General features: G+C 35.0%; 1 protein-coding gene across 1 annotated transcript in view; it reads right to left on the bottom strand.

Moving 5' to 3' along the window:
• ANGPT1 (angiopoietin 1) overlaps positions 1-12,603 on the bottom strand; it is a 158,395-nt gene that overhangs the window by 72,133 nt on the left and 73,659 nt on the right. Inside the window, exon 4 of the mRNA XM_042036371.1 lies at positions 5,250-5,482. Coding sequence (XP_041892305.1) covers positions 5,250-5,482 — 233 coding nt within the window. The remainder of the gene's footprint in view (positions 1-5,249; positions 5,483-12,603) is intronic.

Below are 12,603 nucleotides of genomic sequence, written 5' to 3' on the forward strand. Positions count from 1 at the left end.
ACTAGGACACTTGGACCTTTTCTGAAATTCCAGACCCACTAACCGTGTTATTTACTTTATAAACTCAATAGGCACTTCTGGGGAGGTAAGTTCCTAGTATATACATGTATTATTTTGGAATTATGCTTAGCGTCTTGTCAGCATTCAAGAGGAATAAAATTCTTAATTTCTCTTGTGCTAGGAGGTCACAAAACCAGACATTCATGACAAAACCAAACATTCATGACAAAACTTTCTCTTCTGTTCCACTAGTTTTCTGAAGTATGTAAGTTTAGGCCAAACATTTTAGCAAGTTATATTATTATGCAGTCTGAAAGACAGCCAAAGAAAAAAATAAATAGGAAACCAAAAATAAGTTCATGGTTAAATATGCTTTCCTGCTGAATTTTTCATTCCCTTATTCTGTGGGTAGGACTACCTGGGCAGTTATCACAAGTTATGCAAATTATTTTTAACACAATAGAAATTCAATAAATTTTCTTATACTGGAACAAAAGACAATGTATTTTTGACTGGGCACCTTTTGTGACATCTGGCTTGAAACATAATTTCCCCCAGACCAATATACTTTCTGAACTAGTTGGTCTGAACTTGCATACACATCTTTGATCATATTATCTATTGCTTAACATAATTTGTACTGTACACCTTGTTTTGGGGTTGAGGAGTTTTTCCAGTAACATTCACGTGACTCTCTAACACTACATATCTTTTACATAAATCATTTTTCTGATGTGGAAGCTTAGAAAGTACTTCACAAAACTATTTACTGTGTTACAGTTGTGTTGTTTGACAGTGACAGCAATGCGCTCTATGAATCCTCAGAAAAACAATACTTAAAGTAGCATGAACAATAACCAGTTTGAAGAAAACAATATGCACAAAACCTTTTATGACCTTTGCTAAGAATAAGTTGATCTCTATCCAGCTGTTATTGCTACAGGTGAAGCACTTCTACAGTCTTGGAGATAATCATGCAATATCTCTGTGATGATTAATTAGGCCTTCATTTCTATGTTTTTATTTCCTCATCTTTTGTTGGGGAAAAGTAAAAGTTTCATGCATGTATCTGCATTTTAATTTGGAGATTACTTCACCTTTAAATAGTTATTTTAATATTCACCATAATGAACAATCATTTCCTTTGGAAGGCTAGTGTCTGAAGGTGCTTCTGTTTTAGAAATTCTTCTGCAGAAATTTACTGGCAGCTGCTGCCAAGGTTTTTGCCTCTGCCTAAAATATACACAGACAATGTGACAAGTGTATTTAGCCATAGACACAGGCCAAAATAGAGACATGTGAATCCCCATGGTATCCTGCATTTATTTGACTCTCTGTAGGCTTTGTGACCTATTGGACAGTCTATTTGAAGGATTACATGCAACTGAAACTCTAGAATCACTCACACTGGGAGAGAGGTGGGTGGTATTTTGGAAACCAAACTCACAAACAATTCCAAGTCTTACAGGTGGCTCCCATCCCAAAACTGGTCAGTACCAAAACTGACACTGAAAATGGGATCAGGATTTTCTATTTAGGTCCACCTATATTTAAAATATTTTTATTTGTGTTGGTTTTACCTTTTCATTTGGTTTTTTGTGTCTTTTTTGTTTGGATGGTTTGGTTTGGGTGGTTTGGTTTATTTTTCCTCTTCCTCATTTGCCTTTATATTCTTCAGAAATTCTTCTAATATATGCCTAGGCACAGTGGAAGCACCAAAGCAGATTTCTTAGGGTTTTCATCCAGTTCTAGGGACTATGTTAGCTCCTTAGACTGTTTAACTGAACAAAAGCAGTTTCTGTTCAGCCCTCTATCTCTACACTATCAGCCTATATTATTCACAGGCTCCTAGCAGGAAAACTTCAGATAGTGTCCCAATTTATTTAAATCAATCTAAAAGTAAGTCTTCTGGTATGATTATGTCATTACTGAAGGAAATGTACTTCATGTTCTGCAATCAAAAAGCAATGATTATCACCAGATTGGTTTCAAATTAGTTGGTTAACTGTATTATATTTTTCACTTTCACAAATTGGAAAATCTTCAATACCATGACTTGCAAGAAAAAGAAAATAATTTTCCTGTCTGTGACTTACCTTGGGAGAGAATTTATACATGGATGGATGGATAGATAGACAGACAATTTTTAAAATATCAAGGCATAAATGTAAGATAAAATATAGTGACTTACATTTTTAATTTAGAAAAATCTGAAAAAGGTACTTAAAGCCATTCTCACAATAACACAGGATTTAGACATACTTTGCAATTCCTCTCAACTCTGTTGTTCATGCTTATAAAGTTACTCATCTTTGACAATCTGGCTTTCTAGACTTGATGCCTCACTTAGGTTGTGCTTTCTGTCAAAAATGAGTGTCCCTATTAAAGACTCAAGTACTTAAGAGGACTTATCCTTTTCTATCTCTACAGCTTTCTAATACTTAAAAAATATTCATCAACCTCAATGATATCTAGTAACCTTTACCCAAATTACTCAAGTTCTCTCTTTTATCAATGGAAAATACTTCTCAGTGTTACTGGCTGTTCCTTTTTTCCCTACCATTAACTATTTCATGCATTTGCATAACAACATTCCACATACCTTCTTTCTCACCTAATAGTTCTGTATGTTACAGCTCTCTCTCCTCATATGAATATTGTTCCAGGACTCTAATTTTTCCATTGTTCTGTAATTTTCTGGACCATTTCCATTTCTGCTATATCCCTTATGAAATTTGATGACTGAGATTTACTGAAGTATGAGACAGAAGAGGTGCCACTGATTTATGTATCACTTTTTGTTATTCTCCATTTCCCAAGAAACAGCGGTTCTCACAGAGCATTTTTTGTTTTGAACATTAGCGCACACATCAAGACTTACGTAAGACTATCTAAACTTTGTATTTTGGTGTGGATTTAGAGTATCTCCAGTGGTACTTCCCAACATGCATACATTTCCACATTCAACATATATTTGCACAGACAGAAGTTGGCATCAATTTTTGGCGCAACCTTTAGTACTTACTCTTCATTAGAGTGGTCTCGTGCTCCAGGAAAATATTATTATTATTTTAACTTAAGCTATCTGGCTACTTTTTCAGCTGTGAATGTACCTGCTTAAATACTGGTCAGCTAGACTTAATCAGACAATAAGAAAGAAAAATTTCTGCAATTTAACATTTCTCATTAAGTTATTCTCCTCGAAGAACAAATGTATCCAAGGAAAATTCTGAACATGATAATACACAAAAAGTAATAGAGTCCAAAATTAAGAGCTTAGTTAGGCTAATAAAGTTGTATTTAGGCATTTAACTGTGCTAAGCATCATTTACTTCCACAGCTCCTCAGAAGTTAAAAAGACTGTTGAAACTCAGGTTTTCAGGCACCAATTTGAAACACCCACTTCTGTATTCCTCATTCAAAGTTTTTATAAGAAGCAGCTGAGGAAACTAAGTTTAGTGGAAATGTTGGCTAGTTTGTTGTTTTTTTCCTTTGAATCAAATTCAAAACTGCAAGAAAATCTTTTTAAGCTTAAAAAGAACTTGCTATATATCTCTGTATGAGAATAATACATCTTTCATTTTGATATTGATTTTAAAATACTTCTGAGCTTTATTAGAACTCTCTGGACACAGCCTTGCCAGGTTTCTTTGCCAGAAGGCCATAAAACATAATAAAGGATTTGCATTGCATCACAATGTTTCTCTACTGATATGAGAACAGCCTACTATGAAACATGTTATTTAATTCAAAATGCTAGGGAACTATGTAACAGAATGGGCAGAAGGGAACATTTAGAATGAACATGAGAGGGAGGAAAAGGTTGGTTTTTTTTAAAAAGTAGTCTATCAACACTGGTCCAAGCATGCAACACTTCCAAAGAGATGTAATCCTCATGACTGGAGCAGTTTAGCTTTAAGCCACACAAGTTGCATGGGAATATATAGCAGAGAGAAAACCCACATTGTCCTGAGCTGAATCGTTTGTTTGATCTAGTATGTCTTCTGCCCCTTAGAGAGAGCACTGAATAATGATGCAGGTGACAAGTTTTCAGTTGGAGGATGGGGTTGTTGTTTGCTGGTTGCGTTTGTTTTTGTTGTTTCTTTGCTTTTTGTTTTTTAGATATTTTATGGCACTTAGAGCTCTAGAATAATCTAAAATGCGGGGCTCTTCAGACTTCTGATACCTCTTAGAGAACTAGTTGATCCATGCTTACACAATTGCTAAATGACTATCACAACTCAGACATCTGCAATTTCTCTCTGTGTTTATCCTGTACCCTTCCTCAGAAGGATTTTTATACTGTCATTTCTGACAATGACAATCATAATTTCTAAATGACTTTCCCTGGTTTTCATAGTTAGTAATATATTCTTCCCAGTGTCCCATTTCCATTTTTCACAGTGGTTTCCATTCACCCATCTCTCTTTACCAGTTCTCATGAAAGGAATTTCTTTCTCAAGACATTCTGTGGTGTCTTTGGCATTGGAAAATTGAAATTCTATCTGAATTTCTGTCTCTGTTTCTATAAGAAAACTTTACTAAGAAAGACATACTTGAGGAAAATTGTCTTATAGAGTCTTTGTCAAGCCCTTCTTTCAAAGGATGTTATTTCTATGGTTTTTGTTTGCAGTACCCAGAAACAAACAAAACATAGCAAGACAGAATAAAGAAAAATGATCCCTTATTATAAATAAAATCTAATTCAAGGGAAGAGATTCATCTTTTGGATGTCTACCTATAGCTCCATAAGAGCCTATATCCAAAATCATCATTATGACCTATACTTATGTAAAAAATTCTGAATTACTTTCCTTTGTTTAGTAGCCTGTTCTCACTATTGATTGAAAAGGAAGTCAAGAGTAGATGAGGTACGGATATCTGTAAAGTTAAGATCCACGGTTGGTTGGGTTACTCCCAGCAAGAGGAGACAGATACTCTGACGAACAAATCAGTATTGCCAGTGCAAAGGCCATGTAATTATGGCCTATATCTGCTATAGTGAAGGTATAAAAACTCAGTGATACTAAATTCAAAGAATCAAATATGGCTGTTGGTACCAGGACCAGTCTCAGCACTGTCTGAACTTTATTAGATTTTTGGGTTCTCATCAGCTCTTTTGCTCTCAATTATAATGTCTTCTTCTTTCTTGGAATAAGACCATTAAGTTTCCGTTTTCCAAAAATTCAGGACTTAGTTCACAAGAAATTTCCTAGTACTTGTAATGTTTTATAATGCCACTTTCTTACCTCCTTCCTTGGAGCAGACAGTGATCAGGGTGTGAACTGTATCCATCAATTCAAGCTGCTGTTTCTGCAGGACACTATTATTGCTTGTTGCCTTGTTTAACTGCTTCTCTAGCTCCTGGATTATGTAGCTTTGTCGTGTGACTAAGCTTTGTAAGTTCTCTTTTTCCTCCTTCAAAGTGGCCAGCTCCTCTTTGTGCCTTTCTTCCATTTCTAGAATTCTGTGCTCAAGTAAACTAAAATGAAATAAAACAATTACTAGATATTATTTCATGCCAACACAGTTAATAATACAGAAACCAGAACATTTTTTTCAGTGTATGATTCACTCTCTAAATCAATAATTCTAAAAAATGTCACATCTAGTAATTCAGCTCACTGAGTTTCTCTGTCAAGGAATCAAATATAACTGGTCTCTAAGACTGCATTTTGTAATGTTTGCATGTTGTAATGCTTAAAGGGCATGGAACAGCAGATATAGGTGTTATTTGGATCTAAGTGCAAGAGCATAGAGCCAGGAAAACATTTGAATGTAAAAGCTCAGGCGGAAAACCTGAGGGAGGCAGAAGAGGGAGAAGAGCAGGGCACTGACAAGGACATCATTGGTAATATGAATGGGTCAATACAATGAGACAAAGCTCAGGGGTAAACTGCAGAATAGCTTGTGAAGGTCCTTGTCACTGAATGGAAGATAAGCATTATAAGTTATGGAAGACTATCAAAGCATATGGAACCCAAAACAAAAGTAATTTTTGATGTGGTCTGTGAAGCTGGGATAAGAATTTCACACCAGATGAGCAGTGCCTGCGTTCAAATTAAGAATAGTACTGTTTTCCCAAAAGGTAAATCAGAAACTTTCATTTTAATGTAGATTCCCTTGTTTTCCTCAAGACTATGTACATATCCCACTAACACTTCCCAGCCGTGTTTGCTTGTTCCACAAAAGGCTCCTCAGACAGAAAACTCTTGAGCATCATGCTATGGGACCTGCTTACCTCAATTTTTATAAAGATTTTGCACATCTATAGAAACACTTCCTCTGGATTAATATTCCTTTTCTAGTACCCTTTCTGTCCTGTGCTGGAAGTGTTTAATTTACCAAGATCAAAGGCACACCAGATTACATCTAGAAGAACAGCGGTGTTGTAGACTGAAAGGACAGCTAATATCTGTCAACCATGAACAAGAAGCTTTTCCCAGACAGTGCTTTGATGCTGGAGTGGGAATTTAACAGAAAGAATGTATTAGTATTAGATAAGGAACTTAATTCAATCTCTCTGCTACTTTCTCTTTGGGGTTTCTATTGTATACACCAAAAGTTGTGGTTCTTGTGCCCACAAACCTACCAGTGGTTACAAACTCGCCAACAAACTTCTTCCTGTTCAAGTCAGTCAGGTTTTATTTATTTGCACTCTACCTTTGTTTCTACTTCTGGATAATAGATCAGTGGCAAAATGCCTGCATAATTTGAGGTCATTTAACGTAACTGAAGAATGTAATAAAATCCATATGGAGTTGTTTCTACTTGATATCTCAGAGCCTTAATATGAGCTATTAGAGAAGGTAAAAATGCAAAGATTAATTTCAGGCCCCGAAATTTGCTGTACAAGCTAGAGTGAGATTAAACTTTTTTTTCAAAGAAATCAAGCAACAAATCTTTTTTTTTTTTTCTCTGAAATACTATAAATGTGGAATTTACAAATATCCTGAAGAAAACATACTTTGCAATACCAATATGTCTAGTTCTGTGAAAACCAGAAGCATCTGGGTAAAGGGAGCAAAAAAGGAAAGATGGGAGGGAAAATACATTTTTGTAGGGTCTCAAACACAAAGGTGAACATATCTCATTTTGAAAGTCTCATTAATTAGAAACAAAAGCATAACAAGATTTAGTGGACTGAAATAAGATAGTAGAAGGCTACAAACTGAAACAAAATATGGATTTTGAAGCCAAAGACTATAAATTATTTTAGCACCTTATCGAGCCCATGGCTGATTTTTTCATCACTTGAGTGTTAATATTAAAAATCATGGTCTAGATTCACATGGATTTTTTTAAGAACATGTATGTGGTAGCCTTTGAGCTTTCTCATGCAGAAAGTCAGATGTAGTTTAGTTAGGCAGAAGCAGTTGAAAAATCTTCAGCTAGATTTGGTTCTAGTCACAAAATACTGTCAGAAAACCCCATTTCCTTTTGAAATTTATCAGTTCTATCCACTTTTTCACAGAAATTATTGAATTGTGACTCTAGCTTTTAACTTTTTCTGTGACTTTAACTTTTAACTTACATCAATGAACTTGGGATAGGAAAAAGGTGGGCCTGGTCACAGCGTATAATAGAATGGGTGCTAGGTGGGGCCACATCCCAGTCTGACATCTTACAGTCCTCAAAATGTTGTGTGTTATCAATGTAAGAGAAGATGCCATTGAAGAAGATAGAATATAGCTTTATAGTTACATAGTAAGCCAAGACAAAAAAATTCCCTTTAACTTTATCCATATAATACAGTATTTCCTTAATATCCTATCTGGATGTCCACAACTAAATGATTTCCATATCTGAATGATTTCATGTCAAAGAAAGAGCCTTTGACAACTACAATTTATGCATTGCATTATTTGTTACCCACTGTGGCCTTCCTAAGGCCATAGTAAATGAACCCTTGGTGATGACAATATTATTTGTAGCACCACTGGCCATGTCAAGCAAGAAAAGAGAAGCTGACAATGTTTAGAGCTCCATAGTTTGGCATCTACAGAGACAAACAGGAAGCAGATGTTTTATGGCTTTAATAATAATACATCCTAATATTTCTAGTGGTGTGTCAACATGCGGTGCAAAGATGGAAGTGTCATAGCACTTGATTCCTTTAGTTTTCTACATAGATTAAAAGTCCTTTTATTATAAACTGCAAAACTAAGCTATTTTCAGGAATGCATATACATTTATGCAATTAGCTTTCTATATCGATAAATCTATATCAGATAAAAGTAAGTCCTGAGGATAGGACCACTCCCTGTATTCCTGGAAGAAGTCCAAAACATTCATTTTTGTTTTACTATGAATCAATGAGAAAACTTTGGTCAAATCTCCAAATGAACAAAAGCAAAGTCTTCACATAGATTGGGGATTTCTGAACTGGTCTGTTCCAAAAGGAAGATATCCTTCTATAGCGTGAGAAAAGCTGCTCTTAGGGCTTTTGACTCCAATAGGGCCAGAATTATTCATTTGTATTGTTACATTAACATTTGTTATAGATAATTTAAACAAAAAAAAAGAAGTGCTAGGAAGCTTGAAAAAAATCTTGAAACAAATTGAAAGAATTTAGAAAGATATAGAAAGGGTTTTTTAGCTGTTGAAAGACCTCTCTGTTGCCTCTTTTTTGTAACATCAGACAACCTCTAACAAATACCATTAAGAAAAAACTTTGATGAGTTCTTGTTAAAGATATTTTCTCAATATTTTAAAGAAGCATTTTGAAGACAGAGCTAAAATTAAAAGTTTTTTAAGAATTTTCATTAATGGCGATTGCTGACACAAAATATTAACGAAAGCAGAAAGAAGGCTGTCTCTATACCAATCAGTCCAACATCCTCTAAAGGCTGACTGAAACATTCTTTTAAAACACTTTCCAGTAAAATGTTATGGCTCTTTTTTGCAGTAAGTTTTCTGTATTTATTTCCTATACAATTCCTATATGTCTGAAATGCCTAAATCTTTGAAAATATTACTAATCTAGACAGATGAAACATTCATCAGAACTAAACACAATAAAAATAAATCACCATTCACCAGAAACATCATATAAATATCTGTATATTTATTTATAAAGACACACACATAAACATGTATATGTGTTTTTTATAATTGGAGCCTTCAATTTGGGGAAATAAATCAGGCATTTGGGGAACAGAATAAAGCTGTGAATAAACAAGTGTTGTTAACATGAATAAATACCAATATTACCCATTGGACAATGATGGTTTGGAGTCATTATCTAGGAGAAAATTAATCTAAAACCAAACACACAAACACACACACATGCACATCCCAAACCCAAACAAATTTAGTGGTGGGGCTAGGAATCTATTTTCAATGATACAAATGATGTCTTGACTTTGTCGGGTATAAGCCTGTGGAATGACTTGGTGCAGTGCCTCAGTGCAACTGTGCTGTGTCCAGCTGATTCAGAAAAAAACCTCTAGTAATGCTGGAGAGGGTAGAATAACCATAACAGAAGTCAAAGAATGACTTCTAGTGAAAGCTGTTGTCATTTTGAAAGGTGATGAAGTAGAACATATAGGAAACCCTGTGGTAGCTGTCAAAGGGGGAAGGAAAGTCTGGTTTAGACAATCTGCCTTATAAGGTAGGTAGTTTATTCACTAATCCATTCCAGACCACAGAAGTTCAAGAGATTTTTTTAATCTTTGTTCTCAGAATCCTCAGTTTAGACATGTGAGAACAGGATATAGACCAGACCTTGGAGATCGACATCTTTTGCATTAAAATAATCTTTAAAAAAATTATTTTTTATTAAACATACAGATAAAACATATACTTTGTTAACCTATAACTAAAGACAAGTAAAGTCACACCAGAAAAAAGTTACTTGGCCATTCATATGTAGGGTTCTTTTATTATATATCTGTGAGAAGACAAATGGGTACAGGATTTCAGTGCCTACTTTTGAGTGCAAGAATATTATTCTCTCAGTGAGATGGCTTCTTTGTACTTCCTTTAAGGTGAGTGAAATTTTCCCTATGTATTTAGGTGCTGACCACCCATACTTGGGAGTCTGATATTTCTAATGAGTTTAAGGAAATATGAGAATATCTGTCCCCATATTTCTCAGGGCCAGTAAAGTAACAAGTCACTTAGCACCCATAAGCCTACTTTTTATACCAGTGACAAGATAATTCCATTGAAATTACATAAGTGACATGTAAAATCGGTATTTATCTTTTTAGTATATGCACAACCTGAAAATAAAACTTGCCAGACATATTGTGTTTCCTCATCTTTCACACAGTCAGACAGACATTCAAGAACCATTCTTGAGTGCTTGCTTTTTATAGCATACAACAATTCTTGTAATGAACGTGTTCATCTAGCATTATTTTCTGCAGGTTCAAGCAAGATTTTGCATTTAAATTTCACTTCCACTATTTTCTGATGGAAGATCCAGAATTCCATTATATTTTTCCTCATTTGTTTCATTTTAGCAAATAGGAAGGTTTTTTACACTTGCATATGGAAAGAAATTGCACACTATAAATTAGATGCAGCTGGTACACTCTGGGGAAAAAAGGGGGGGCTCATAAGGCACTTAAGAAGGGAAATCTTTCAAGAATAAATCAAAATAGCATTTAGAAAACTCTTGTGGGAGAAAAAAATGGCAATGGAAGAAACCACCATTTACATTATAGTGGGTGGGAACCCACAAAACTAAATTATTTATGGCATGAGAACACTCAATAGAAACATGATTCTAAGGCAAATGTGACTCTATTTACGCCATGGAATATCTTCCATTTCAGTGGAATAAAAAGAAAAAATTGGCCCCTCTTCCGAGAAGAGACAGGGAGTAAAGAGAAAGGCCAAGAATAGACGTATTTCTAATCTAAAGAACGTGCACTGCTCCCTTGTTGAAAAGCACCATTAGTTACATTTAAGGATAATAAGCAAGTTACTGTAGTACATCAATGATCAGTTATTGTTACTGTAAGATTTTGCATTACTTTCATCCAAAAATCAGTTCTTTGAAAGTGATTAAGATCTTTATTGTTACTTTATATAGAGGAAATTTTAGCACAGAGAATTTATCAGCCCACACTACACCATCTGTTTTGATTGTTTTTGCAAAGACAGTAGCTCCTACATTAGTTCCCACTGTGCTGTGAACCTACTGCAAAAGAAAGACCCTTTCCAAAAAAGCTTGCAGTTCACGTAGGTAATGTGGATTACAGGAGTTTTCTCTATTTATTGGTGTGAAAGTTACATGGAGAGGGATGAGGAGAACTTAACTGCAAATAGCTACTAAACACAGCCTAATGAGGAATCTGCAAATATTGTTTCAATTTAAGCAAGCTAAAATCTTTGGCATGTCCAGAAGCCTAGCACCTGCTGAAATCACCAAGATTTGTCCCAGAGTGAACCTGGCAAACATATAATTGATTTCAACATCAGAAACCTGCAAGGCCAAGACTACACAATTCTTTGTGAGTAGATGATGATACAAGAGTGGATGATCCATATTTTAGTGTAATCATAACGCAGCCTTCTCCCTAATTTTATCAGTCCCAAGGAGACTTTAAAAGAACCCACACAATGCATGCCAGGTCCTTGCTTCATTATAGGATGAAATTCTGTGTGCCTTTCCATTCATCTGCAAATACCTATACCTCTGAGACAAACAATAAAAAGCGTGCTTTTAAAAATAGCCCTCCTTTTCTTCTGACTTTTCAAAAACCATTTTATCATAATGTCAGCCAAGTCAAAGGTCAGTTCAAGTAGGACTTATTTGTTTAGTGACATGAAGACTTTTTACTCTTATTCATTCCTAAGGTAAATAAATAAATCCAAACGATTTAGTATACAAGATTCAATCTCTTAAGCAGACAACAAAATTTTGTTGCTAACCGTATTGCAGCGGATAAAAGAACAAGTTCTTATATACTCAACTAATGATTAAATTAATCCCATTTTGAAATAGATTTGTAAAATACGTAGAAGGAACTGCCCCCTGGCCATACCCACTCTCTCTGTGGATTACAGGGAGAGCCCACACAAGCAGTTTAGGTGAATTAGTTATTTTTGAGATGACCAAAGGCAAAGTTAATCCCACGTTAATTTATTCATATTTCTGATTGGTTGAGGGACCTCTGTGGTGTTCAAGGGTTTTCAATGTAATACAGTTTCTTCAGAATAACATTTGCTGGAATTACTAGTTATAAACAGTTTTTAAAATAAACACATTAAATAGGTTTTCATAATCAGTAGCAATAATGATATATTATTTGACCCGCTTTGCAACTAGACACATTTAAAAAACACATTGTTTTTTAAAAAACATTGTTCTTTGTAACAATATTTTCTATTTTTAATCACTACCGGTATTTTTCCTTCTTTACCCTGTAGCCTCTTGCCCACTATGGTGCTAGTCTGCCTTAGGCACAACCCTGGGCAAGGTTTTTCTGCCTCAGCTGCCAATTCCTGTCCAGCAGCACAGGATCGCACTGCTCTCTTTGGAAGACTGACTGATCTCAGTTAAAACAGTCCTCTACAGCTTGTATCACATGCTTCAGTGTCTGCCTCATCTTTAAAGCTGTTTGCCTTATTTCAATATCAAATGTAGAC

This window comes from Corvus kubaryi, unplaced genomic scaffold, assembly GCF_017639235.1.
Source record: "Corvus kubaryi isolate FWS band 111438036 unplaced genomic scaffold, C.kubaryi_AGA036_p1.0 37385, whole genome shotgun sequence".
NCBI lineage: Eukaryota > Metazoa > Chordata > Aves > Passeriformes > Corvidae > Corvus > Corvus kubaryi.